The sequence below is a fragment of the Vicugna pacos genome, chromosome 16, assembly GCF_048564905.1.
Source record: "Vicugna pacos chromosome 16, VicPac4, whole genome shotgun sequence".
In the NCBI taxonomy this organism is placed as follows: Eukaryota; Metazoa; Chordata; class Mammalia; order Artiodactyla; family Camelidae; genus Vicugna; species Vicugna pacos.
Window position 1 is genome coordinate 37,462,865 of NC_133002.1, and position 24,258 is coordinate 37,487,122.

General features: G+C 49.1%; 1 protein-coding gene across 1 annotated transcript; it reads left to right on the forward strand.

Moving 5' to 3' along the window:
- Positions 1 to 6,846: 6,846 nt before the first annotated feature.
- Positions 6,847 to 17,378, forward strand: LOC140686128 (prohibitin 1). The gene is made up of 7 exons (XM_072938905.1): positions 6,847 to 6,925; positions 8,393 to 8,504; positions 9,853 to 10,014; positions 12,979 to 13,121; positions 13,250 to 13,366; positions 15,565 to 15,660; positions 17,006 to 17,378. Exons 2-7 carry the CDS (start codon positions 8,417 to 8,419, stop codon positions 17,216 to 17,218), a joined length of 819 nt encoding a protein of 272 aa, XP_072795006.1. The 5' UTR covers positions 6,847 to 6,925; positions 8,393 to 8,416; the 3' UTR covers positions 17,219 to 17,378.
- Positions 17,379 to 24,258: the final 6,880 nt, after the last annotated feature.

Genomic DNA, 24,258 nt, shown 5'->3' on the forward strand with positions numbered 1-24,258 from the left:
TTCAAAGAGCAGAGTTTGAATTTTAATGGAGTCTAATTTGTCCATTTTTTTTCTCCTATGATTTGTGCTTTTTGTGTTCTATGTAAGAAATCCTTATTATGGTCATGAAGATTCTCTCCTGCTTTTCTTCTAGAAGTTTTATAGTTTTAGACTTTATGTTTGGGTCCATGATCCATTTCAGACTAACTTTTGTGTATGGAGTAGGATAAGGGTCAAATACTTTTGTTTTTCCACATGCATAGCCACTTACTCCTGTGCCACTTTTTAAAAAGATTATCCATTTGCCATTGAATAACACTGTCGTCTTTGTAACAAACAAACAAACAAAACTGACCACAGATGTGTGGGTTTATTTCTGGATTATATATCTGTTCTACTGAGAATTTCTAGATTATTGTAACTGTGTGGTCACCATGTCCTCCACATACACTAAAGCTTCCCACCTTATTCTCTTTTTCAAAATCGTTCAGTTTTTTTGTTTTGTTTTGTTTTTGCCAATTCTAGGTCCTTTGCAATTCCATATAAACTTTAGAATTAGCTTGTCAGTTTTTGTCCCCCAAAAAAGGTTGCTGTAATTTTGCTTGTGATTGCTTTGAATTTATAGATTAATGTGAGGAGAACTGACATTTTCAGAATATTGAATATTCTCTTCAATAAGTATGGTATATCTCTCCATTATTTTTTTTTTTGGTCTTTAAATTCTCTTAGCAATATTTGTAATTGTAATCATACAGGTGGCATTGAATTTATTGCGGAGTAGTTCATGTTTTTGATGCTTTTGTAAAGGGCATTTTTAACTTTCAAATTCCATCTTTCAGTTTGTTGCTGATTTTTGTATATGGATCTTATGTTTATGTTTTGCATCCTTGCTAAACTCACTTATTGGTCCTAACAGCTTCTTTTAAATTTTTTTAGAATTTTCTACAGACACAAAAAATAAAAGCAGTTTTACTCCATCTTTTCCACTCTGTATGCCTGTGTATGTGTGTGTGTGCCCATTGTAGCTGTTGTCCTGGCAAAGATCTCCTAGTGTTGAACAGAAGTGATGGGAGTGGGCATCTCTGACCTGTTCTTGATTTTAGGTGAAAACATCTTTTATTTCCACCTACTTTTCTTAATAATATCTTGTTTTAGTTTCATGAATGGTAGGGTCTTTCCCTTTATCTGAGGATATCAATTATAGGGTTGGTTGGCTCGTTGGTTTAGACTTTCCATGCTCTCTGCCTTGTCTCTGGTTCTGCCAACTTTTTTGTTTTGCTTAGTTGTTTTTGTTTGTTTTGTTTTTCTTTCATGTTATGGCTTTCTTCAAATGGACTTAACATCACTTGTCTGTTCATATTTGAAAGTGAGGTACGGCAGACTGCTGGTTAGCCCCCAAATCCTTTCTTCCTGGGTACTTGGCTGCACAGCTAAAGAATACATTTTCTAGCCTCTTCTGTGAGCAGATGAGGTCATGCAGCTAAGTTTTCACCAATAAAATGAAGTGGGGTTTATATGTGCTGTTTCTGCCTCATTTGCTCACAACAAAACTGCTGCCCTGATTTTCCTCTGTTTTCCCCTCCTGCAAGCTGGAACGCAGACGGCCCATGATTAAGCGAAGAAAAATTTTAAGGACTGACAAAGCAATGAAAGGAAACTAGGTCTGTGAATGATTTGTGGAACACAGAAATTAAATTCTATCTTCTTTAGTCCACTGTATTTTTTGGTCTCCTTGGTATAGCAAATTAGACTTTGCTCTAACTAATATCTCAACTAATACAAGCATTGAGAAGCTGGTTGGAAGCTTCACATGAATGTCCAGTGGTGAGTTTCACTCTAAGATAGTGGCTTTCCAGGTGTGTCCCAGGTAACCTTGGGGGTCCTAGAGACCCTTTCAGGGGATACTTGAAGTCAAAGTTATTTTCATGATAATACTAAGTCATTATTTAACTTTTTCATTCTCATTCTCTCCTGAGTGTCAGCAGAGTTTTCCAGAAGCTACATGACCTGTGATAGCACAACTCGAGAATGAATGAAGGACTGGAGACTTGCAAAAATGTAAAACAATGCCACTCTTCTGACTAAATATTTTTATCTGGGATAATACAGTTTTCTGTAAACACATGTTAACACATGACAAGTTTATTATTGTCATTTTAAAATGAGTAAGTAAATACTTTTACGTTGTTTTATTTTAATTTTGATATATATATTCCATATTTTAAAAGCTCTTTAGGGTGCTTAGTAACTTTGAAGAACATAAAAGGGACCCAAGATCAAAAGGTTTAAGAACCAATGTGCGAGGAAAGCGCCTGCTGGGGCTCTTTCCTCGGGGATTTCCAACTGCCAAGATCAGTCAAGTTTTCTCCTGCTTAGAGACTTTCAGGGATTTCTCATTGCACTTAAAAATTTTTAGCAAAGCCCACATCTGGCACTTGCCTATTTCACCACTGTCATCTTGGGTAACTCTCCCATCCTATTCACTCAGTATGCTTTGGTCACATTCAGTTCCTTCAGTGGACCAAGGTCCAGCCCACCTTGAGGTCTTTGCACTGTCGGGAAATGGTGCCACCATGGCGCCATGGCGACCTTACACGTCTCAGCGTTGTCCATATCGGCAAGCCCGGAACCTTGGCTGAATCTGTCTTGCAGAATACTTTGTGATCCTCCTGGAACAAAAGGGAGGCTTGTGAGGAGCTACTACAAGGGCCTCTCTCGCTCACTTCCCTGTCTACCAGGAAAGTTGTCACGAGACAGCTTCTCATAGGCTCTGGGTTCTGATGAGGGCTGAAGCTTTCTGTCCCTGCCCCCACCCTCAAGGATACAGCAACAAACCAAGGATACAGCAACTAACTGTAATACAGCTTAGCTGCATCAGGGCCCTGGCTCCTTAGGAACAGGGTGTGTGTTGCAGTCATTTGGCGCCATTTGTTTCAGTGTCACCCTACACAGGGGTCACTACAAGCTGCCACCTTTGGCTACTCTTCCTTTCGCTGTCTGAGTTATGTAACAAACTGTCTGAATCTAAAAAGGGCTCCTCGTCTCTTTACCAGCCAAATCTATCAGTCATGCCTCGCGTCCTGCTGGCCATGCACATGCTGTTCCCTCTGCTTGAATGCTCTCCTCCCACCCCACCCCACCCCACCCCACCTTTCATGTCTAACTTCTTTACATCTTGCCTTAAATGTCATCTCCTCATGGAGGCCTCCTTGACCAGCTTACCAAAACAGACCCCTTGTGTCAGACACTATTGGTTGTAATTCCAACATCCGTTCTCCCTTGCATCCTGTTCCTTGCTAACTAGAACCCCAATTTTGATTTGTTAGTGTGTTAGGCAGTCATGTGATTGAGGAGTCAACCTCCCCAGTCCCAGAGGTTGACTCTTGGCTCATCAGATTCCAACACGGCAATGCCATTCCTTTGCCAATGACTGGTTTACAGCAGATGATACAATTCTGCCCAATAACACATAGAGGGATGTCTGATTGGGTGCTTCTGGGAAACTTTGCCTCACTCATAAAGGGGCCCAAAAACATGACATGCCCTTTCCCTGCCTCCTGGCCTTTGGTTACTGCTGTGTGAGAACATTAAGCTCGGACCTTCCACGGTCATCTTGTGACCTTGTGGGGGCAAGCATGAGGACAAAAGTCAACATCTGAAGATAGCAAAGCAGAAAGATGGAAAGATTCTATATCACTGACGGCCTTGTGAGCCACTAAATTAACCAGCCCCAGGACTTGTTATTTGATATATAAAGATATATCTCTTTATTGTTCAAGCCAGTTGAGTCCACATTTCTATTACCTGCAGTCAAAATCTTCCTTACTGCTTCACGGTCTTCCTATTGCCTATTTTTTTCCTTTATGAAGTTTGTCAATATTTCATATCATTTATTCCTTTGTGTACTTGTCTTTTGTCTGCATATACCACCCTCCTGTCATCCCAGAATGTAAACTCCATGAGGAAAGGGGCCTTCTCTGTCTTCTTCATCACTGTATCCCCAGTGTCTAGCATGACACAACAGGCCTCCAATGTATATGTGTTAAATGAATGAAGAAAAAAGGATGTTCGTCTATAATTATTTGCTATAATTACCACCCCTCCCACATTGGCTCTGAGCCTGGAAGTAGAATCAACCTTTGCTTAGATATTACTTACAGATCACACATTCCCACAACTTGGAAAAGCACAGGGTATGATATTAGCCATACCTGTCATTTATCAGCTGTGTGACTGTGAGCAAGTTACTTGACTTCTCTGAATCTCCATTTCTTCATTTCAAAAATGGTAATATGAAAATAGGATTAAATAAGATTATGCATTTATGAAACAACTGGTCCACAGTCGGTGTTCAAGATGTATTTGTTCTCATCTCCAATCTGCACACCTGGTTGGAGGGGAAAATGCTCTGTGTAGCAACAGATTGGGCCCCTCCTGAAGCTGGTGCACCAGCGCTGCTCTGTCCCTCATCTTTGCCTCAGTGCAATTAACTTCTTCCTAGATACCCTCTTTAGTATCCTCATCCTTCATCCTCACCATCTCTCCGACTACAACAAGCCCAGGTCCACAGGATGCCCTCATGTCACATGAGCTTTCCTGCTGCTTTTGCTTCCCAGGACACAACACGAGCAAGTGGAAAGAACATAAGGTCTTAGACCTAGAAGACGTGTGTTCCCATCCAGTCTGGCCCTGATGACATGAGTGACCACGAGCAAGCCACTTAACCTCTGAACCTCAACTTCCTTATCTGTAGCAGGATAATAGGTTGTAATGATGCTCAAGTGGGATACTGTAGACACACAGACTTGAAAATTATAAAACATATAAAATTGGTTTCTTTTCATATTTTCAACATTTCTGCTAGTGAGGTTGGAATAGAAGCAGACATACTAAGGCTAATCTTGACACATTCCAGAGCATCCTGCCTTGCGTTTCCTGGCCACAGCCTGCCTAACCAGCCACTTCAACGCCCTTCATTATTCATTCATTCAGCAAATACTTCTTGAGTGTCCACCATGTGCCAAGCACTGTTGTATGTTCTGGGAATAGAACAATGAAGACAACAGACTAAACATTCAGCTCTCACAGGGCTTGCATTCTGGTAGGCAGAGGAAAAGACTGTGGGCAGTTAGGGCAAACTCGTATGCCACCTGAAAGAGTGCTGCCATGCACGTCTCTGGTCATTTGATTGTGCCAAGTGGGGACAAAGAAAGCAGACAGGGAGGAGAGGAATGCAGGAAAAAGAAGTTGAAGGAATCCAATCATACTAGAATCCAGAAATGGCCTTGGTTTCACTAAAATTAAGTGTCCACATGCCAGTTAGATAGTATCTCAGCTAAGAATGCAAAATCTGAATCTAATCATGAGGAAACATCAGACAGATCCCAAGGGAGAAATATTCTTTTTTTTCCCCCCCTCCTGTTTTAATGTGATAAAAGACAAAGAAGGTTGAGATCAAATTAAAGAAGACTAAAAAGATATGAAAAGTTAAAACAGTACCTAATTCTAGACTGCATCCTGCATTTGGCAGGGGGAGATTGCTATAAAGTTCATTATTAGGTCAAGGGAAAAAATGGAGGGCAGAAGGTAGATTAAATTTATACAGATTGTATAACAGGATGTCCTTATTCTTAGAAAATACAAAGAGAGAGAAGGAAAAGAGGGAGGGAGAGGAGGAAGGAACAATTGATAAGCTGCAAAAATTCATAAACAGAAACCTCATTTAAAATTGAGTTGGGAGGCCAGAAGGGTGAAATTTTCACACCCTACCAACAGGTAAAGATCCAACAGGAAGAGATACCTTAGCATCTCCAAAGGAAGGTTACCAGGTTACTATCCAGCAGGAGGGAGAAAAAAAATTCTTCTGGACTGAATTTCTCCTTGCCCAGCAACAGTCCAGCCAATAAGACGGTGTTACAACTCAGCCAATGAAGAGCCACTACACTTCAAACCCCCAGTTTCCTCCAGGTCTTTGTTTATAACAGCCCCTCCCAACTCCAACTTCTCCACTATAAAAGAAAGGTCCTCTCCTTTGTTCTGCAAACTTGCCTCTGGGTTGCCATAGTTTGCATGTCCAGAGTCATAATTTTCTGCTGTTCTCAAATAAACCCAATTTGCTGGTAAGATAACTGGCTGTTTTATTGTTTCAGATCAACAAAGCAAATGCAGCAAATTGTTAGCAACAGATGAATTTTGAGTAAAGATTACACTGTTTTTGTGCTCTTCTTGCAACTTCTCCAAAAGTCTTTAAAAAAAAATTTTTCCCACGGGACCCACACTCTAAGCCCAGCCCCTTTGCTAAATTAGTGCATGACCCTGAATGAATCCCTTCCTCTCTCTGGGTCTCATTTCCTAGTCCAGATGGTTTCTAAGGTTCTCTCTGGCTCTAGCAATCAATGTTTCACAACTCAGGTGGCTTCTAGACAGGGCTTTTGGAAAGAAGACAGCCCCTCCGTCTCTTAGCCCACCAGTTACTTCAGCACTACTTTCTCCAGGGTGTTCACCCGTCCTCTTTCGTCGGCCATAAACTCGCCCCTGCCCAACCCGCCACCAACCCGCAGGCCCAGCCCCTCTTTCTGAGTGCCTTAGGGCCCATCTTCTGGCAGGCTGTAGCAAGGATTCAGGCCAGGCACGTGCATTAATCCCCCAAGAAACTCCAATCCCCAAAAGGCTTTGCGACAATTTCTGGGCATTTAGTACCACCAAAGAGAAAAGGCTTTTCAGCGCGGGCCTGCCGCTGCATGGCTTTTTGGGAATTGTAGTTCATCTGTGAAGAGCCGGGGAACTAGGCTAAGGGGACAAGCCACACTTCCCAGAATGCACAGCGCTCGTCCCCACCAATAGGAGGGGCGGATCTTGGAAGGAGGGCGGGGAAGAGGAGGAGCTGCCCGGCGCACGCGCAGTATGTGCGGCTGGGGAATTCATGTGGAGGTCAGAGTGGAAGCAGGTGAGAATGGAGGGGAAAGGCTGCGGCTCGCGTCCCGGCGTCTCTTGCAGACCCGGTCTGCACTCCCATTCGCATGGAGTTTGGGCGGGCGGGGTGCATGCGTGGGTCCACCTCGGGCCGGAGGGGAAGGGAGTGAGCCCGGGAGGAGCCAGGGGTTGCGTAGAGTAAGGTAGGTGTATATGGGGGCAGGGTGAGGAATAATCCAGAAGCTGTGTAAAAAAGGAAAGGCTGATGGGGACTGGGTGTTCTGGTCTCCGGAAAGAAATATTTAAGTTCACGGGGAGAGATCAAGGTAGCCTGAGAAGTTGCGGTCTGGGGAGGAGGAGCGGGGAGACCGAAGTGGACGCAGACGACGGGGCGGGGCAAGACAAAGTTAAGTGCAGGGGTGGATTCTAGCGCGGTCAGCGGTGCTCCCGCCCGCCCACCCCCGCTCCAGGGCTCTCCCTCGCGGTGCAGCTATTGAGAGCCTTCTGGCCCACTTGCTCTTTTTTTTTTTTTTTTAAATAGTTAAATGTGTAAACTTTACTTTAAAAAATTTTTCTTCTTAATTGAAGTATAGTCGGTTTACAAGGTTGTGTTAGTTTCTGGTGTACAGCATAATGTTTCAGTATACATATATATATTCCTTTTATTATTCTTTCACTAGCTCCCTGTGCTGTACAGTAGGACCTTGTTGTTTATTTTATATTTAGTAGTGTGTATCTGCAAATCCTGAACTCCCAATTTATCTCCCTACACGCTCTCCGCCCCTCTTGCCCAGTAACCATAAGTTTGTTTTCCATGTCTGTGAGTCGCCCGATTCATTCTTGGTATGATAGCCCCAGAATGTCATCCAGCTCCTGCTTCCATGATAAAAGGACATCCTTATACCTGATGTGAGAAGCCGTGTGGTGAGGAGTTGAGCTGTGCCTTCCAGAATTTGACCTCCAGGTTCTAATCCTAGTTGCTCACTCAGCTGTGTGATCTTAGGCTCCTTAGTTTATCTCTCTGTGTGCCTCAGTTTCCTCATCTGCAGTGATCTTCATAAGGATTGGTGTGAGGATTAAATACACAAACTGCTGTTAGAAGACTGCCTGGTATAAAGGCTAGCTATTTTGCTATTGGGGTCACATTGTTTTCTGTACCAGAATCACCCAGAACCACACAGCCTCTCTCTCCCAGGGCCTACCCGCCCAGGAGATGGGAAGGTGGTTTGGTTTGGTGCTAAGTTCTCTCTGGGTATCAAGTCCCTGCCTCCTTCCCCTTTTGAACTAAGTGCCCCAGACCCCTTTTCTTAAATGGTAGGAAAAGAAGAAAGCAGAGGAATTGATAATACACGTTTACAGGCTGCACAGTGTTATTTATGAAATGTCCTTCAGTGGATGATTCAGAGCCCTCAAGAGTGGGGGAAGAAATAGCCAGCAGAGAGAGAGGGCTTTCTCTGAGGATTTGAGGATCAAGTTGTTTTGTTTGTTTTTCCCCCCTTAGGTGTGAGTGGGTCCAGCAGGAGACATGGCTGCCAAAGTGTTTGAGTCCATCGGCAAGTTCGGCCTGGCCTTAGCCATTGCAGGAGGCGTGGTGAACTCTGCCTTGTATAATGGTAAGGTCACTGCCCTTTGCCAGAGGATTTCTACTGGTCTGCAGAGCCCATGTGACACTCCTATTGGCAGCCGCTGTTTGTGAATGTGTTTGTGACCAAGAGAGCTCACCTACTGCCCTCCTGTGCCATGGGGTTGCCTGGTCATCAGAGCTTCTGTCCTTGTAGCCATAGATTCACTCAGAGCCTTTATTCACAAAGAGCCTTCCAGCCTACTTGGATGTTTCCAGCTGCTCTTGTTAATTTAAAGTCATGCTGCACCCCCCAAATGCTGCAGGAGGGAGCCAGAATTTGGCTGGCCAGCTGAAATGGAGATCTCGTTTGTTCTCTTCTGCCTGTGTTTGGAGCAGCAGGGGCTTTAGACCTTTGGTGACTTTGTCCTGAGTGGGCGCTTTGGTTCTGCTGTGGTTGGGTTGTTCCAGAGCAAATATCTTTGAGATGCACTGCCCAGCTTTTACCAGCGTGGCAGCAGTTCAGGCCGGCTTTTCTTCTGCTTCCGTATGTGACCTCAGGCAAGTTGCTTCCCCCTCCCTAGGCCTTAGCTTTCTCATTAGTCAGGCAGTGGGGTTGCACTTGTTTTTTGTCTGAGACCTCCTCTAACTTTGATGGTCTCTGACTTGGAAAGCAGCAGTAGATTGACCCACCTTAAATGTGACTCTGACAAGAGGAGGATTACTTTCAGTGGGAAGATAATTTGGACCAACTATAAAGTCCAAAAAAGCAGAGACAGAAAACAGCGAATCAGAAAAGCCTGCTTGGCTCCTGTGGCACAGGTTTATACTCTGATCTTTTTGGCCACGCCTGCATAGCTGGACAGTAATCACCATCACTAATTCCTCTCTGGATCAACAAGACAGCTCCATAGCCCCTTAAAACCTTAGAGAAACCAGGCTATTGGAAAGAAAGAGTGGGGCCTTCCAAATTTTAGGATTGCCATCGTGTGGGTGCTGCTTCTGGGAACACTGGGTTAAACTGGAACCGGAAAGGGATGTGGTAAGAGTGAAGACCTTGGTGGGTTTGGAAAGAAGTTTGAGGAGGTGATTCCTGGAAATGTGTTGGGTAGGAGTTTGGGGATGGGGTTAATCAGAAAACTAGCAGCCAATTGTTTCAAGGAGAAAGATGCTGAAGATCCTGTGACCAGAGTCCTTGGGAAGACACATGGGACGGCAAGTGGCTTAGTTCTATACCTGTTTAGAAGCCTCTAAAGACCAGAAGTATGGGAAGACAGAGCAGGAGAGGGGAGCCTTAATAAGTAAACAGAAGGCATCAGGGATCTTTTAAACACACGGTCATTTTGGTTAAAGAGTGAGGGGTTTTTTTTTTCTGACCCATCATTATCTTTTGTTCCTAGTGGATGCTGGACATAGAGCTGTCATCTTTGACCGGTTCCGTGGAGTGCAGGATATTGTCGTAGGGGAAGGGACTCACTTCCTCATCCCTTGGGTACAGAAACCAATTATCTTTGACTGCCGCTCTCGACCACGTAACGTGCCAGTGATCACTGGTAGCAAAGGTAAGGCGTGCCTGTGGGTCAGGTCAAGTAGAGAGTGTGGAAAGGGTGCTGTGGGATCCAGAAGGAGTTGAACTTCAGGTAGTAATAATTCCTGGCATATTTTTCCTGAAGAGTTTTATGTGGCTTCAGAGAAAAATATTCAGGCATGCCTCAGGGGTACTGCGGGTTCAGTTCCAGACCACCACGGAAAAACAGATACTGTGATAAGGCGACTCACGTGAATTCTTTTGGTTCCCAGCGCACACAGAGGTTCTGTTGACCCTATACTGTAGCCTATTAAGTGTGCAGTAGCAATATTTCTAAAGAAACAATGTACATACCTTAATCGAGAAAACTTTATGGCAGAGAATGAAGTAATGCCATTTGCAGCAACATGGGAGGACCTGGAGATTATCATACTAAGTGCAGTAAGTCAGGGAAAGACAAGTATCATATGATCTTACTTGTATGTGGAATCTTTAAAAATGATATAAATGAACTTTATGAAACAGAAGTAGACTCACCGACATAGAAAACGAACTTATGGTCACCAAAGGGGAGAGGAGGAGGGATAAGTTAGGAGTCTGGGATCAACAGATATACACTATTATATATAAAACAGATAAACAACAAGAACATACTGTACAGCACAGGAAACTATATTCAGTAATTTTTAATAACCTATAATTGAAAAGAACCTGAAAAGGAACGTGCATATGTATAACTGAATCACTTTGCTATACACCGGAAACCAGCAGCAGTGTAAATCAACTATACTTCAATTTTTAAAAAATACTTTGTGGCTAAATATGCTAACCATCCCCTGAGCCTTCAGTGAATTGTAGTAGTAACATCATAGATCGCTGGTCACAGATCACCTTAACAAGTATAATAATAATAGAAAAGTTTGAAATAGAGCAAGAATGACCAAAATGTGACACAGACATGAAGTGAGCAAAATGTTGGGAAAATGGCACCAATAAATTTGCTTGATGCAGGGTTGCCACAAACCCTCAGTTTGTAAAAATGCAGAGTCTTTGAAGCTCAGTAAAACAAGGTGTGCCTGTGTTCTTAAGACACACACAGAGCTGTACACATTTGGAGAAAGTCGCAAAGCTGTCTTTGCAGAGTTACGTAGTGATCCAGTTTTAAACAAATCTCAGTATGCTTCTGCTCCCCTGGTGGACCCTTCCCATTGGTTCTTGGTCCCCAGGGTGACTGGAAGCCGATCTGCAGCTGTCCTGTTTGCCTTCATGGCTGACTTACCCTTTGCCTTCTTCCCAAGGCCTCTGTTTCCAGCCGTGCTGCGCTCACACTGTTATCTCCCAGGCCGAGGCCCACATCCTTGAGGGCAGTCTTGTGTCTGACGCATCACTGGATGCCCAGTTAGAGCCTCACATGAATCACTGTTCTCCCCCACGCTGTGCACAGGGTGCACGGGCAGTGAATGGAACGGCAGGTGCTGGCTCCGCGGCGCTGTGTCTGCAGCAAGAGGAGGGGTGCGTGGATGTTGCTGCTTCTCAGCAGATGTTTGCTTTCTGTGATGGTGCCAGGCTTTGTGTGGGGTCGGGGGGTTGGGTAGGTCAAAGATGGCTAAATTGGGGGCCTCTAGGGGCTCTGTCTAGATAGGGAGATAGACGTGTGAACAGGCAGTTAGCGGGGAGTGGGGTGAGGACAGAGCCAGGGTCGTATGGCGTGTAGGGGAGCAGAGGAACGTGTGGCACTTGAGAGTGAGACGTGCTTTGGGCCGAGGAGGAGAAGGGTCCGTTGGCATTGCCTGGTCTGTCCTGTCACTCTTGGCCAGGGACAGGAAGGAGCCTCCTGTGAAGGCTCTGACTTGCCTACTGCATCAGAGGAAATCAACAGTGGGGTGAGGTTAGTGGAGAACATTCATATTTTAACTTAAAAGCCTAGTCCTAAACTTCCCGCTGCTTTGGGATTTCTCTCTCTACTACTTTGCAGTTGTTCTAAGGATGCATGATGCACCTGTCTACAAAACTTGATAGAAGGAGGTGGAGGGTATAGCTCAGTGGCAGAATGCATGCCTAGCATGCATGAGGTCCTGGGTTCAATCCTCAGCACCTCCATTAAAATAATAAATAAACGTGATTGCCCCCCCCCGCCCACACCCCCACCCCTGTGGGAACTTGGAGAGACCAGGGACTGGTGTGTAAACACTTCCCACTTCAGTGCCTGGTTCAGAACTCATCTCATGGGCGCTTGGTCCACGCTGTTGATGGCCGCAAGCAAGCTGTGTGCTGCGTTAGCTGTGAATTGTCAGGGGAAGTTGTTCCTCCCTCCCTGGGTCCTTTGACTGGGCCACGTAATGAGAAGCGGCCTCTAGATGAGCTGATAACCCCTCACATCTGTTGCACATTTGACAGAGTGCTTTTGTATCTGTTTCCTCCTCCAGTTTGTCCCGGCGTGCCTGGAAGGCAGATGCAATCATCCCCATTCTCACAGAGGAGGACATGAGCTGAGATGGACTAAGGCTTAGTGAGGCCACGTAATTAGTCCGCAGCAGAGTTAGGACAGCAGCCAGGCCTGGGACTGCACTGCTTGTCCAGTCCCGAGTGGACTGTTTCCACTGGGCCCACGATAACCTCTCGGGGGCACATTCCTGCCTTGGGCCACATTGACCAGGCCTCGGAAAGGCCTTACCCTAGAGTTCTTGGCATTGGCCTGTTTTCTTAAAATATTCAGTGTTCCAGACATTCCATAGCACCTGTTAGACATATAACCTGAATTTGCTTGTATCAGAGGGCATTCAGGACACACTGAGTAGCTGTCATCACTAGAAACGTTGGAGAAGTTTTTACCTCTGGTGCGCTGCTGGATTCTCTACCAAGGAAACCACGCACATGTGCTCGGCACCCTCTATGATGGGATAATCAGCAACTTATACATTGTAGCAAATTGGGAGTAGGAGAAGTCATAGAAGACTACTGTGGTTTTTATCTTTAACTCCAGCATTTGTCCCCTAAGATTTACAGAATGTCAACATCACCCTGCGCATCCTCTTCCGGCCGGTTGCCAGCCAGCTTCCCCGCATCTTCACTAGCATCGGAGAGGACTATGACGAGCGTGTGCTGCCGTCCATCACGACAGAGATCCTCAAGTCCGTGGTGGTGAGTGAACAGGGCCTCCAGGAGACCGCTGGGTGGCAGGAAGAGCTCGGCGGTGGGTGGTTGGGAGAGGGCTGGGATTCCGCATCCTTGTTATCCTGACTGGCTCCTCTGCCCTCCTCTGGAATTAGGCTCGCTTTGATGCTGGAGAACTGATCACCCAGAGAGAGCTGGTCTCCAGACAGGTGAGCGATGACCTCACAGAGCGAGCAGCAACCTTTGGGCTCATCCTGGATGACGTGTCCCTGGTAAGAGCCACGGGGAGCCTGTGGAGAGGGGCAGCAGCTGTGTAGGTGCCTGGCTCCACTTCCGGGCAGACACATCCATTCCTAGATGTGAGGCTTGTAAACATCAAACCTTCTTGACAGTGTGAAACAGTCTCTTTGGGTTTGTTTTCAGATGGGGGTTTTTACCTCCCCTGTGCCACAGACATTTTTCTTCTGATTTTTTTGGCCCTACCCGGGTGGTTCGTAACCAATAGATTTTTCACCTTCCGCAAACTGTTTCCCAGAGCTCCCTGGGAAGTGACGTCTTGTTAACCCCGTTGGACGCAGGCAGACACTGCCTGGTAGAGACTAGAGCACAGCGTGGGTAGGCTTTCTCCCTCGCACAGACCTCCCAGCCTGAGCCCTGGGAATCTCCTGACACCTGGGGTCTGAAGCTCAGTGAAGCGAGCTCTGGGAGCTCCCCAGGAAAGGTGACAGAGTGTGAGTGAATGGTTCTGTTCCCCGAAGCCTGGTGCAGAGGGAGGGCAGGGACGTCTCCGAGGCATAAGCTATCCTCTCGAGACTGGTGTGTGTGTGTGTACGACACCGGATGCCATGATGCAGGCAGCAAGCGGTGCAGGCAGGGTAGCGCTTCAGAGTGAGGAAGGTGAAGGGAAGGGGTCGTGTTTCTGATTCTCCGGGAAAAGTCATTTGGAGTGATTTGTTCGGGTGGTGAGGAAGGTGCTTCCTGTTCAGTTCTGTGCATTGCCCGGGAAAGGCACTGTTTCCCGCTCCGCATCTGTGCAGCTGTTTAAACAGTCCCCGGCACCCAGCTCTAACCCTGGATCCTGCTCCACCCTTGCAGCAACTGCCCGCCCGCAGCGAAGGGCTTGTGGGCTCCCTCTACTGGCGAGACGCCAGGCTGCAGCCACTTGGCTCCTGACCAGAGCCGTTCCTCAGGCTCTCCTGCTTAGTGTTCACCTGAACTCCTCGGCTGTGAGAAGAGGCTAAGTAAAACCTAAGGAGAAGCGTGGCATTTTGCTAGACTTTAACCACATGCTCCATTCCGGGGAAATGCGGGCTGACCACAAGAAACCGTATCTGAGAGGTGTGAGAAGAAAGTTAGATTTTTGTGGGGAATTTGCTGCCCTCAGCTGGCCCTTTTAGAAAGAAATTTTATTCCTTAATTACACATTTCATTCTCATTTCTCAGGATTGTATATTCTTCCCCCAAATTCGAACAAGGGTCCAGAAAGGGAGCAGGCAGAGAAGGAAAGCTGCAGTCTAAGAGTTAGGAGTGTTATAAATTCTGGGAGACAGTGGACTGGGACTTACTCTGGGAGAAGTTTGGGCTCCTCATATGTTTTTAAAAAGCATATTGGGAGATTGGGAGGATGGGGGAAGAAATGAAACAAGTAGAATTTGATAGCAAAACCAATGCTGTTCACTCCTTTCTTTCTTCCTTCTTAATAAAAAGCTAGATGAATAAATTACCCTAGACAAGGCATTGGGGTGCTGAGATCTGCTCTCATTGTTTGCGTTGTCACTATAGATGGTCACTTCGGTGAGGTCTCCGTCACTCACTTTATTAGGGAAGGTGTATGCATAACAGAATTTTAAAACTTCATCCTAAGCAATAGCTTTACCTGCCTTCCCTTTCTTTTAAACTCTTTACCAGAAGCACTCACACATAGGGAATAGCATGATTTGCAAGATCATGGTTTGGAAATCTCTCTCGTCCTCTTCCTGTTTTGTGGCGGAGGTGCTGTGAGAAAGAAGTGGACTGGTTAATCCATAAGCAGAGAGCATCATGCTCTTGAATCCCTGAGAACCAGCTGCACCTCTCACTCTCAGGCTCAGTTTTCCATCTGACCTTTCTAGGGGCTTCAGACAGGCCATCACAGGACCTTGGAAGAGCGCTAGTCAGTGGTGGGTTCCTGGCACCCACAGGTCTCCTCCCTAGGGAGGTGGTCAGTTGGAGTAGATACCTTCTGGTGCCCATGGGCTGTTTCCTACCTGAGAGGGACAGAAAGATGTACAGGAGCCCGTGGGGTGGCCGAGGATTCCAGGCTGTGGACTCAGTTTGGACGTGGACGTGGAGGTGGAAGGGTGGTCTGGCCTCACGATGCCTCCAGCTGCTGGAGCCATTGCTGGCCGCCCCCTCCGGCAGCTGTGGGACCTCACAGCAGTGCTGTCTAGCAATCACACCGCCTTATCTCGTGCTCACTCTCTCCCCTTAGACGCATCTGACCTTCGGGAAGGAGTTCACAGAAGCGGTAGAAGCCAAGCAGGTGGCTCAGCAGGAAGCGGAGAGGGCCAGATTCGTGGTGGAAAAGGTGAGTGTGCGACCAGATGGCAGGAGCCCCCTCCCCTTTCTCCTGTGCTCGGCCTCCACGTCTGCTGGGTGGCCTGGAAATTCATCATCTGTCATCTCTGCTTCCGGGATCATCAGAAGAGGACTGAAGGGACTGCACTCCTGCAATTGGTTCCAGAGTCTTTGGGGCCTAGTCAGGGATATGTGAAGTTATGTTCCTAAATCACTGAAGGGTGATTTTTTTTTCCCACTTCCCTAAGATCAAAAACACTCGCCCACAAATAAAAATGTTTCTTCTGGAATATTTTCAGCTTCACTGGGGAAGTCATTTTTAACTGCGGTGACACAGTGAAAGCTGACAGCAAAAAGGATCAAACGTTGCGCCAGATGCGCTATCGTCACTGGGGTTTTTTAAAGCACTAAACCCATCCAGATGTGTCGGGGTGTGCTGGGACAACGTGTATCTGCATAGAGCCTTGTCTTCGGGTCTTTGCAAAGGTGCATTTATTTCTTGTAACCCCCTCTCCCCAGCACTAATTCTCTTGGAGTTGTATTCCTAATCCAAGGCACTTTAGTTCTTAGAATCAGGAAAAGGAAATATATGGCTGGGCATTTAACTTTAGAGACTATAAACTCAGTGTGAATGGAGACTTTTTTTTCCTCCTTTTTCCGCCTACCTCCAGCACCTCGAACACGTCCAGAACTGCGCCTGGAGATCGGTACCAGGTGCTCGGTAAACATTGGTTGAGTGCGCCGTCCCAGAGCCTCATTGAACAGCTCTGTGTCCATTTCAGAGAGGCTTGCTCCTCTCCTCCCGCGCTTGTGAAGGTCGCGCATCGCAGATAGATACCCTCCTACTGACGAGGGAAGGGGAAGCCTGAGGGAGCTTGTTCTGGGTGCCTGAGTTCCTGGTCAGGAACCAGTTTAGCTCACAAGCAACCTGAGGGAGCGTCACGTGCCTGCTGCTCCTCCTCAGCTGTGCTGACTTCGATGCGTCACTTTGACTTGGGACTGGAGAGAAGGATGAGTCTGAGGACTGATTCTCCCTTCCTTTCTCTCCTGCTTTCCTTGGCCTGGGATCCTCCTGGCTCAGAGTAAGGTGGCTGGGCTGGGTTGCTGTTAATATTATTAAGGAGTTTGAAATAAGACAGCTATTCATACAGCCAACAGAAACGTGCCCCTACGGTGGTGAGCAGTGGACATTACATGAGAGAGGAGGATTACTAACCCCTTCTGGAGGGGGAGGTAAATGCCCAGAGGTCCTTCAGGACCCAGTGAGGCTGCCTAACCTGGTCCTCTGGAAGCTGTAGCCCACTGTCCAGCGCCCCGAGGTGTGATCTTGGTCCCTCTCTGCCTCCACTCCGTAGGCTGAGCAGCAGAAGAAGGCAGCCATCATCTCTGCGGAGGGCGACTCCAAGGCCGCGGAGCTGATCGCCAACTCGCTCGCCACCGCAGGCGATGGCCTGATCGAGCTGCGCAAGCTGGAGGCCGCAGAGGACATCGCATACCAGCTGTCCCGCTCTCGGAACATCACCTACCTGCCCGCCGGGCAGTCGGTGCTCCTCCAGCTGCCCCAGTGAGGCCCGCCCGCCTGCTCCTCCTGGGGCAGCTGGACCACCGCCCGATGATCCTCCACACCACCTTCCTTCCGCCCCCGCCCCAGAAATCACTGTGAGACTCATGATTGGCTTCAAGTGAAGGAAATAAAAGTTAGATCACCTCAGATCTGTAATTACTGTATCTAAACTGAAGCTCTTTCATTCTTATTTCCATCCCCCTTTTTATCCCCCTCCCTACCAAAAATTGCCAGGTGCCTCCACAGACCAGCCTGGCTCCCGTCTTCGGCCTGCTGGCTCCCAGCCTAGGTGCTGGCAGTTGGCAGAAGGAAGGCAATGCTGTGTGTGTGACGAGCTGGGAGCACAGCGGGCAGCCGTGTAGCCTCCAACCTGTGGTTTATTCACAGTTGGAGGAAGATGGCACACACAGCTGAGCTGCGAACACAGGCCTCAGTTTTCTCTCTGCACAGACCGAGCTGAAGGCAGGTGCTGGGGAGGCGCAGAGGGGAAGCGATCTGTCTCTTGCCATCAGGCTGATTCTCTAACTGTGGGGCCAGCGGAAGCAGGTGTGTACAGACAGCGAGGTTTGAAGAATCTGCCCTGTGAAGGTGGGTGGGCCTGATTTGCTGCCCCCCCCCGGGGTCCTAAGACTGGAATGGACTTGGCTAGTGAGAGAGCAGGCTGGACCGAGATGTGAGTCCTGGAGACTTCCTCTCCGCCTCCCACCTTGGTGTCTCAAATACCCGGTGGAATTCCAGCTTGAAGGATTGCATCCTGCCGGGGCTGCACATGCCTGCCAAGGACATGCGCATCCTGCGTTCCTGGCCCCCTCGTTCAGAGACTGCCCTCCTAGAGGGCTCTGTGCCTGTGCCTTGAAGGAAACAACCACAAGAAGAAAAGAGTTGTGTGTAAACCGCTGTCAATAAATGACACCCAGACCTTCCAGCTCAGTCTTCCGGGTTTGTTTTGTGGGAGTCATGGGATTAGACCAGGACAGTCTGGCACTTTGTGTGTGCACGTGTTTGTATCACCAGCTAAGACAGAATCTCCAGCAAGGCAGAAAATGCTTTGCTTTCAGAAAACACTTCGCGCCGTGTTCTAGCCCCGTCCCCAGCCTGAAATGAATCTCAGTGGTGTCGGGTGAGGTTTGTCGTGACATGGCACGTCTTAGGAGGTGAAGGTGGGTGGGGGTTCGTCAGCTTCCCCCTTGTGGCTTTTGGTGCCACTGCTCACTGGGAGTTGTGGGCCCACCCGCCAAGCAGACAGGAGTGAGCAATCCATACCAAATACACGTGTGCCGGAGCCCTCCGCGCGCTCTGGTTAGACGTCCACATCATTAGCCGGCTTCGGGTGCCCTTCCTGTCGTAGGCTTAAATTGCTTATTCTGCTTTGCTTTGATGAGGAAATGACCTGGCATTTGAAGGGAGGCCAGCTTTATGCATTTTGAATGGTGGGAGGACCTACAATTGAGCAATGATCCACGCAAATCACCCACCCCAAATCCTTTTAGGAATGAAACAGAACGTGCGGTGAGCACTCACATTGACTGCTTTAACCTCTGCTCTCAGGTGAATCCCTGGCTCACCACCTGGCCCACCACCTGGCCAAGGAGAGCGGTCTCTTAAGAGAACTCCGCGGGCTGGTCTCTGACCTGGATTCTGCATTTCCTTCCCCAGAGTGATAGGGCCAGCTGTCAGCTGGGAAAGGTGGGGACGCATGCGCACATTTGGGGTGGGCTGGGGGCTGAGTTCTCCCGGTGCTGCGCCCTGCTCTCCTCCCAGGGCCTCTCTGCAGGGATCTAGTCCCTTCCCACCCTGGTGAGCACTCAGACCAGGGTGTAATGGGCGCCTGACCCTCGGCTGGACCTCTCACCGAAACCTCATTCTCTGTGGTGCTTGGCAGGCCTCCCAGCTAGCCCCCGTCCCCGCCGCCTCCCTGGCGTCGGTCATCCCAAGGTATCACCTCCCGCTTGGGCTTCTTGCTGTAAGAGTAGTGAGGCCTGGTAATGGTGCGGTGCCTGGACTCACAGAGCGCGTGACGCCTGCAGCAGAAAGAGCCTGATTCCTAAACAGCTTCCAGACCATCTTCCCCTCGGCCTCCCTCCTTCCCTGCTGTTTACTGCTTTGGACACCCTTGGGGGCGGGAGCAGGAGGCCCCTCTCTTCCCCAGGCCCTTTATAAAAACGCAGTTGTGTTTCATGCCTTTGGCAGGAGCTTGGGTTTCCTACCCAGGTGTCTCTCCCCGGCTTCTGGGTTCCCTCTGCCTTCGGATCAGCCCTTCAGCACAGGCAGGCAGGTTCCTGCTGGTTTCGCCTGTAGCCTCCCCGCCACGACGGTGCCAGGGGCAGCCGGGGGGCCTCCTTCTGCCTTGACTTCCGCCAAGTAATTCTCTTCACAAATGTTCAAGGGCTGTTAACTGGCTAACTAGCCCGAGTCCCCTGATGGCCTCTGGGTTCCTCCAGAAGCTGCCACAATGGGCCTTTATCAGCTTGGGATTCTCTGGGCCCCGATCAAAAGCCCTGTCCTGGCCTGGCCAGGGAGGGGGCTGAGCGGGGAGTATCTTCATCCTTCTGTCCTTTGGTCAGGCTGAATAGCTCCCTTGTTCAGGCTCCGAGGGTCACGGACTAGGAAGGCAGTGGGCCCTGGATGGGGAGGAGGAGAGAAAAACCCTCGAAGGGTTGCTATTTTCCTTAAACTGCTGCTAGTTTTACACAAGTTCTGCCACTGTGGACCGATGGGGGAGGAGCTGTGCTGTCATCCCCGGGCGGGTCGATTTGAAGAACAGCGAGAGACAATGGTAACTTCATACCTGGCTTAGCAAATGTTGTTCTAATTGTTGGTCCGGCCTCGGCAGGGGGACGTGCGGTTAGGACCTCCCCTCAATCTTTGCCATCCGCCAATCTTGTGGGCAAAGTAGCGCACCATGACAGAAAGTAACCTGGGTGAGAAGGTCGCAGGAGGCTGCAACTGATTTCCCTGTCTTTCCTAGGCCTCCTGCTCATCCTGAACACCACTCCAAACTTCATTTTTCTAAAGCAGATCTCATCCTCTTCCTGTTGAAAAACCTTCAGAGGCCACTCCTCCCTGGCTTAAAGAAGGGGAAATGTCTCGTCCCGGCATTCAAAGCCTTCCGCCTGCTACCTTTCTAGTCCACCCAACTCTACTTTGCCTTCACCAACCTACCTAGTGGCTCCTGTGGGGTGGGGAGTGTTTGAAAATGCAGATGGAAAGGGGCAGCGGCTCCTGGCATTCGGTGCTGGGGAGGGGAGGTGGCAGGGATGCTATGAGACCTACTTTGTGTGGGACAGACTCTACAACAACAAACTGCCCCCAAAGTAATGCCAGTAACATCCCCCCTTTGGAAATACGCTCCAAACCGAGTTCCTCGCTCTTGTCTGCATGTCCCCCATACTTTCACATCAGCCCCTGTGCGCACAGTGTCACTTCATCCCAGACAGACCTTCCCCCACATTTCCCAGGTCCTGATGTCCCCCATCCTTTGAGTGCTAGCTGAGACTCTTTGTCTAACACAAAACTTCTGCTGATGCCTGCCTCCCCCATCCATTACCTCTCCCTTGCCTGAACTCTTGATCCACGTTCCCAAGAGGCACTTAGCGCTCTCTTGGGTTGCAGTGTGTGTGTGTGTGTGTGTGTTCTCCCTCCTACCCTACACGTATGGAGGGCAGGATCTTGATGTGATTCAATGTTCTCCCTTCTTCCTTCCCCAACCACCCCCTAAGCTTTTCCCCAAGTCAAACCTGCCTGGCTCTTGGTGGGAGTCACTGAATGTCTGTCGGGTGAATAGATGAAGAAATAGAGACACAGGACTGAGGTTAGACATGAGGGCTGGAAGTCCAGGCCCTTGAGTTCTCCCGCGCCATTATGTTAAGTTGCCTCAAGCTATTGTGAATCAGGGTCCAGCCCAACCCATCGGCTAACGTCCCACCCTGAGCCACTCCCCAGTCTCATCACCCTCCAGCTTCCTGTGGCTGCCACGTGCAGACTCTCCCCTCGCTGCCGCCTGCCCACAGCTCACCCGCTCCTCCTCCGTCTGGAACACCTCTCCTCCCTCATTCACTCAATCCCTGTCCCCCTCTGTCTCAAGCCCAGCTTAAAATCCCTCGTCTCCAGGAATTCGCCTGTGGCTCACCCCTTCCCAACTTCCCTGGCGCATAAGGTCTCCCTTTATTAAAAAGGCGTTAGCTCTGGAACTCTGGCAACACAGGGGTTGAGAACTGAACAAAAAAGGGAGTGAAGAGGCCTGCCCCAGCTAGTAGAGGCTGGGATGCTTTGGCAAGGCCAGTTGCACATGGCTGGAAAAGAGAACAAATGGAAATGTTCTGGCCTGGGGAAACCAGTTTATAGTTGAAAGAGAATGCCTTTGCCCAGGACGCTGGGTGGAGAGGGAGGAGGGTATCTTTCCAGCAACCTCCACTCAAGCTACTTCAGAAGAGAAAGTGAAGCTGAAAGGTCAAGGCTACTTTGGAGAAGCTTAAGGCTGCTGTCATCCTGGGAAGATAGGACAGACCTCCTGGATTAGCCAGAAAAGCCTTTCATCAATGCTCTAAGTTTGGCTGAACGAGCTGCAAGCACGTGAGTTGCACACTGTGGCTTCGGACCACGTGCAGCTCGCTGCTGGGTTGTGCACAGCTCACGAGCCAACGGTGCTTTTCACACTTTTAAATGGCTGGGAAAAAATCAAAAGAATACTATTTTGTGACCCATGAAAACCATACAGAAGTCAACCTTCAGTGTCGGCGAGTCAAGTTCTGCTGGACAAGAGCTGTGAGCGTTTGCATGACACCAGCAGAGATAACAGCTGCAACCAAGATCACACGGCCTGCAAACCCTGGAGTATTTGCTCTCTGTCCCTTTATAGGAAACGCCTGCTGACCTCTGACTTAAGGGGATTAGGTAGCCTCGGAGAAAGGAAGAACCCTGGGATTTGGAAGTCTCCAGCACCAAGGAGGGCTGAGGGCTTTAAGTCAGATACGGTGTAATTGTCACCCGAGTCCTTGGGTGTATCTGACTGTGTCTGAGGCTGTAGTGAACTGACAAAATCACCCTGCGGCCGACACCGTCTGTTCTCTGTGGCTGCACGTGGTTCTGAACCAGGCAGAAGGTGGGAACCCGGGTAGCAGATGGATGGGAATCAGGAAGGAAGAACCCAGTGGCCCCCTAGAGGGCTGAGGATCTCCAGGTCTGGGATAAAACCTCTTCTTTTCCACCCCACTGTCCTCCAGGAAGGGTTTGCTGCTGGACGGTCCTTCCCAAGCCAGGGGAGGCCGCCACCAAGGAAGGGAGCCCATTGCATCAAGGACTCCCAGAAACAGGAGCCTCTGGGACCTTAAGCCTCTGGGTAGAGGAGTCTCTTGGTTAAGAGTATGTCTGTCCCAAACAACCAGAGACCCCAAGGGAGCGCACAGATGCTCCTCCTTGTGGATTGTGCCAAACCTAATCTGCTCCAGGTGCTCAGCAGCAGGTGAGCCCGGCCGTCTCTGACGAGTGACCTCTCCTTTCCCTTGCTTGCCTCCGCCAGCCCCCTAGAGTGAAATGCCGTCTCCCCCTCCCATGTCCATAACCCCCCTGCCGCACTCACTTCCTCCTTTCCTGTCTAACTCCACCCGCACTGGACTCTCAGCAGCACAGGACTGAGCAGGAGGCTTTCAGATCCTCGGGACCCACCCCTTCATTTGGAGGAGGAAGGGGAGGAGACTTGTCCAACGTCCCAAAGGGTGCAGGCGGCAAGGCCAAGGGTGGAATCCAGGTGTCCCCACTGTCTAGTGCTGTTTCCACCCCGTCTCTCAGCTTCCGGAGGGCTGCCTGCCCTGGAAATCCTTTGCACTCAGAGGTGGGCGAGTGCGTGTGGGGTCTTCATTCCTCTCATGAGCGCACGTCCATCCCCAGCTAGACCATAGCAGGTGGGAGTCAGAGACAATGTCTGCTCCGTAAGGCCCTTCACGCCAGGGAACTGCAGCAATCTTTGCTGACTCTGTGAAACTCCGAGCTGGCCTGGACTTCCCAGACTTCTCCCTCCAGAAGGCAACTAAGTTTGTAGAAAGAGCATGGGTTCTAGAATTAGAACGTTTGTGTTTGGATTCTGACGCTGCCACTTACTAGCTTGGGAGACCTTGGGTAAATCACTTAACAACTTCTAGCGTCCCTTTTTTCTTATCGAAACCAAGGGCGTGAATATCCACCTTGCAGTGTTAAGGAGTTGTGGAGATGAGAGATGTGAAGGCGTTTGGCACGGCTCAGCACACAATGGGTGCTCAAAATACTCTGTGCCTGTCTCTATTTGTGTTCTAAGGGGCTGCCTGCCTCTCCCTAAACGTCAGAGTCCGGGAAACTTCTTTGGAATCCTGAGATAGCAGCGGGCATCTTTATGCCCCTGATTCCTTGCCGGCTATTGAGAAGGGAGCTAGGGACCATCATGGGACTGATCCCTGTTGATTCAAACAAGAAGTTGTAGGAGGAGTTGAGTCCTGGGCTCCTCCTCCCAGGACCCCAGATGTCTTGGGACACATGACTTGATCTAGCATTCAGGAAGCTGTGTTCCAGCCTCATTTGAGGTTGGGGTTATAGGCTGGCGGGGCAAATTCCAAAGTGCGTTCTGTACAAAGAATTTGTGCAAACTCTTCATAGTTCCATATCTCTGGTTCCCCATCCTTACAACGAGGGGTAAACCTCCCAGTGGTTTGTCGAGCAGGTCCTGCAGGGCTCATTCCCCTGCTACAGCCAGAGCAGTGTTGAGTTTAGCAGTCTTACAGGAAGGTCTCAGTCACTGCTGTCATTCAAAGGAAGGGCTCCACAGCTACAGAAGTGTGAAATCCCCTGTCCTGGAAGCTATTCTCAAAGGTTCCTTTCATCTCGCAAGGCTGTTTCAGGCCCAGCCCGGCGAGGCTGTAGCCTCTCTTCTCCACCAGATGGCAGCAGCCTGCCTGCTGCCGCGGGTGCCAGGCTGCGTTAAGTACAGGATGTTCAGAAAAAGATCCCAGGGAAGGGACTAGGGGGACGTTAGCACCAGCTCTGAGGCTAAGCAAATAGATCGAGGTGACCCTCTGC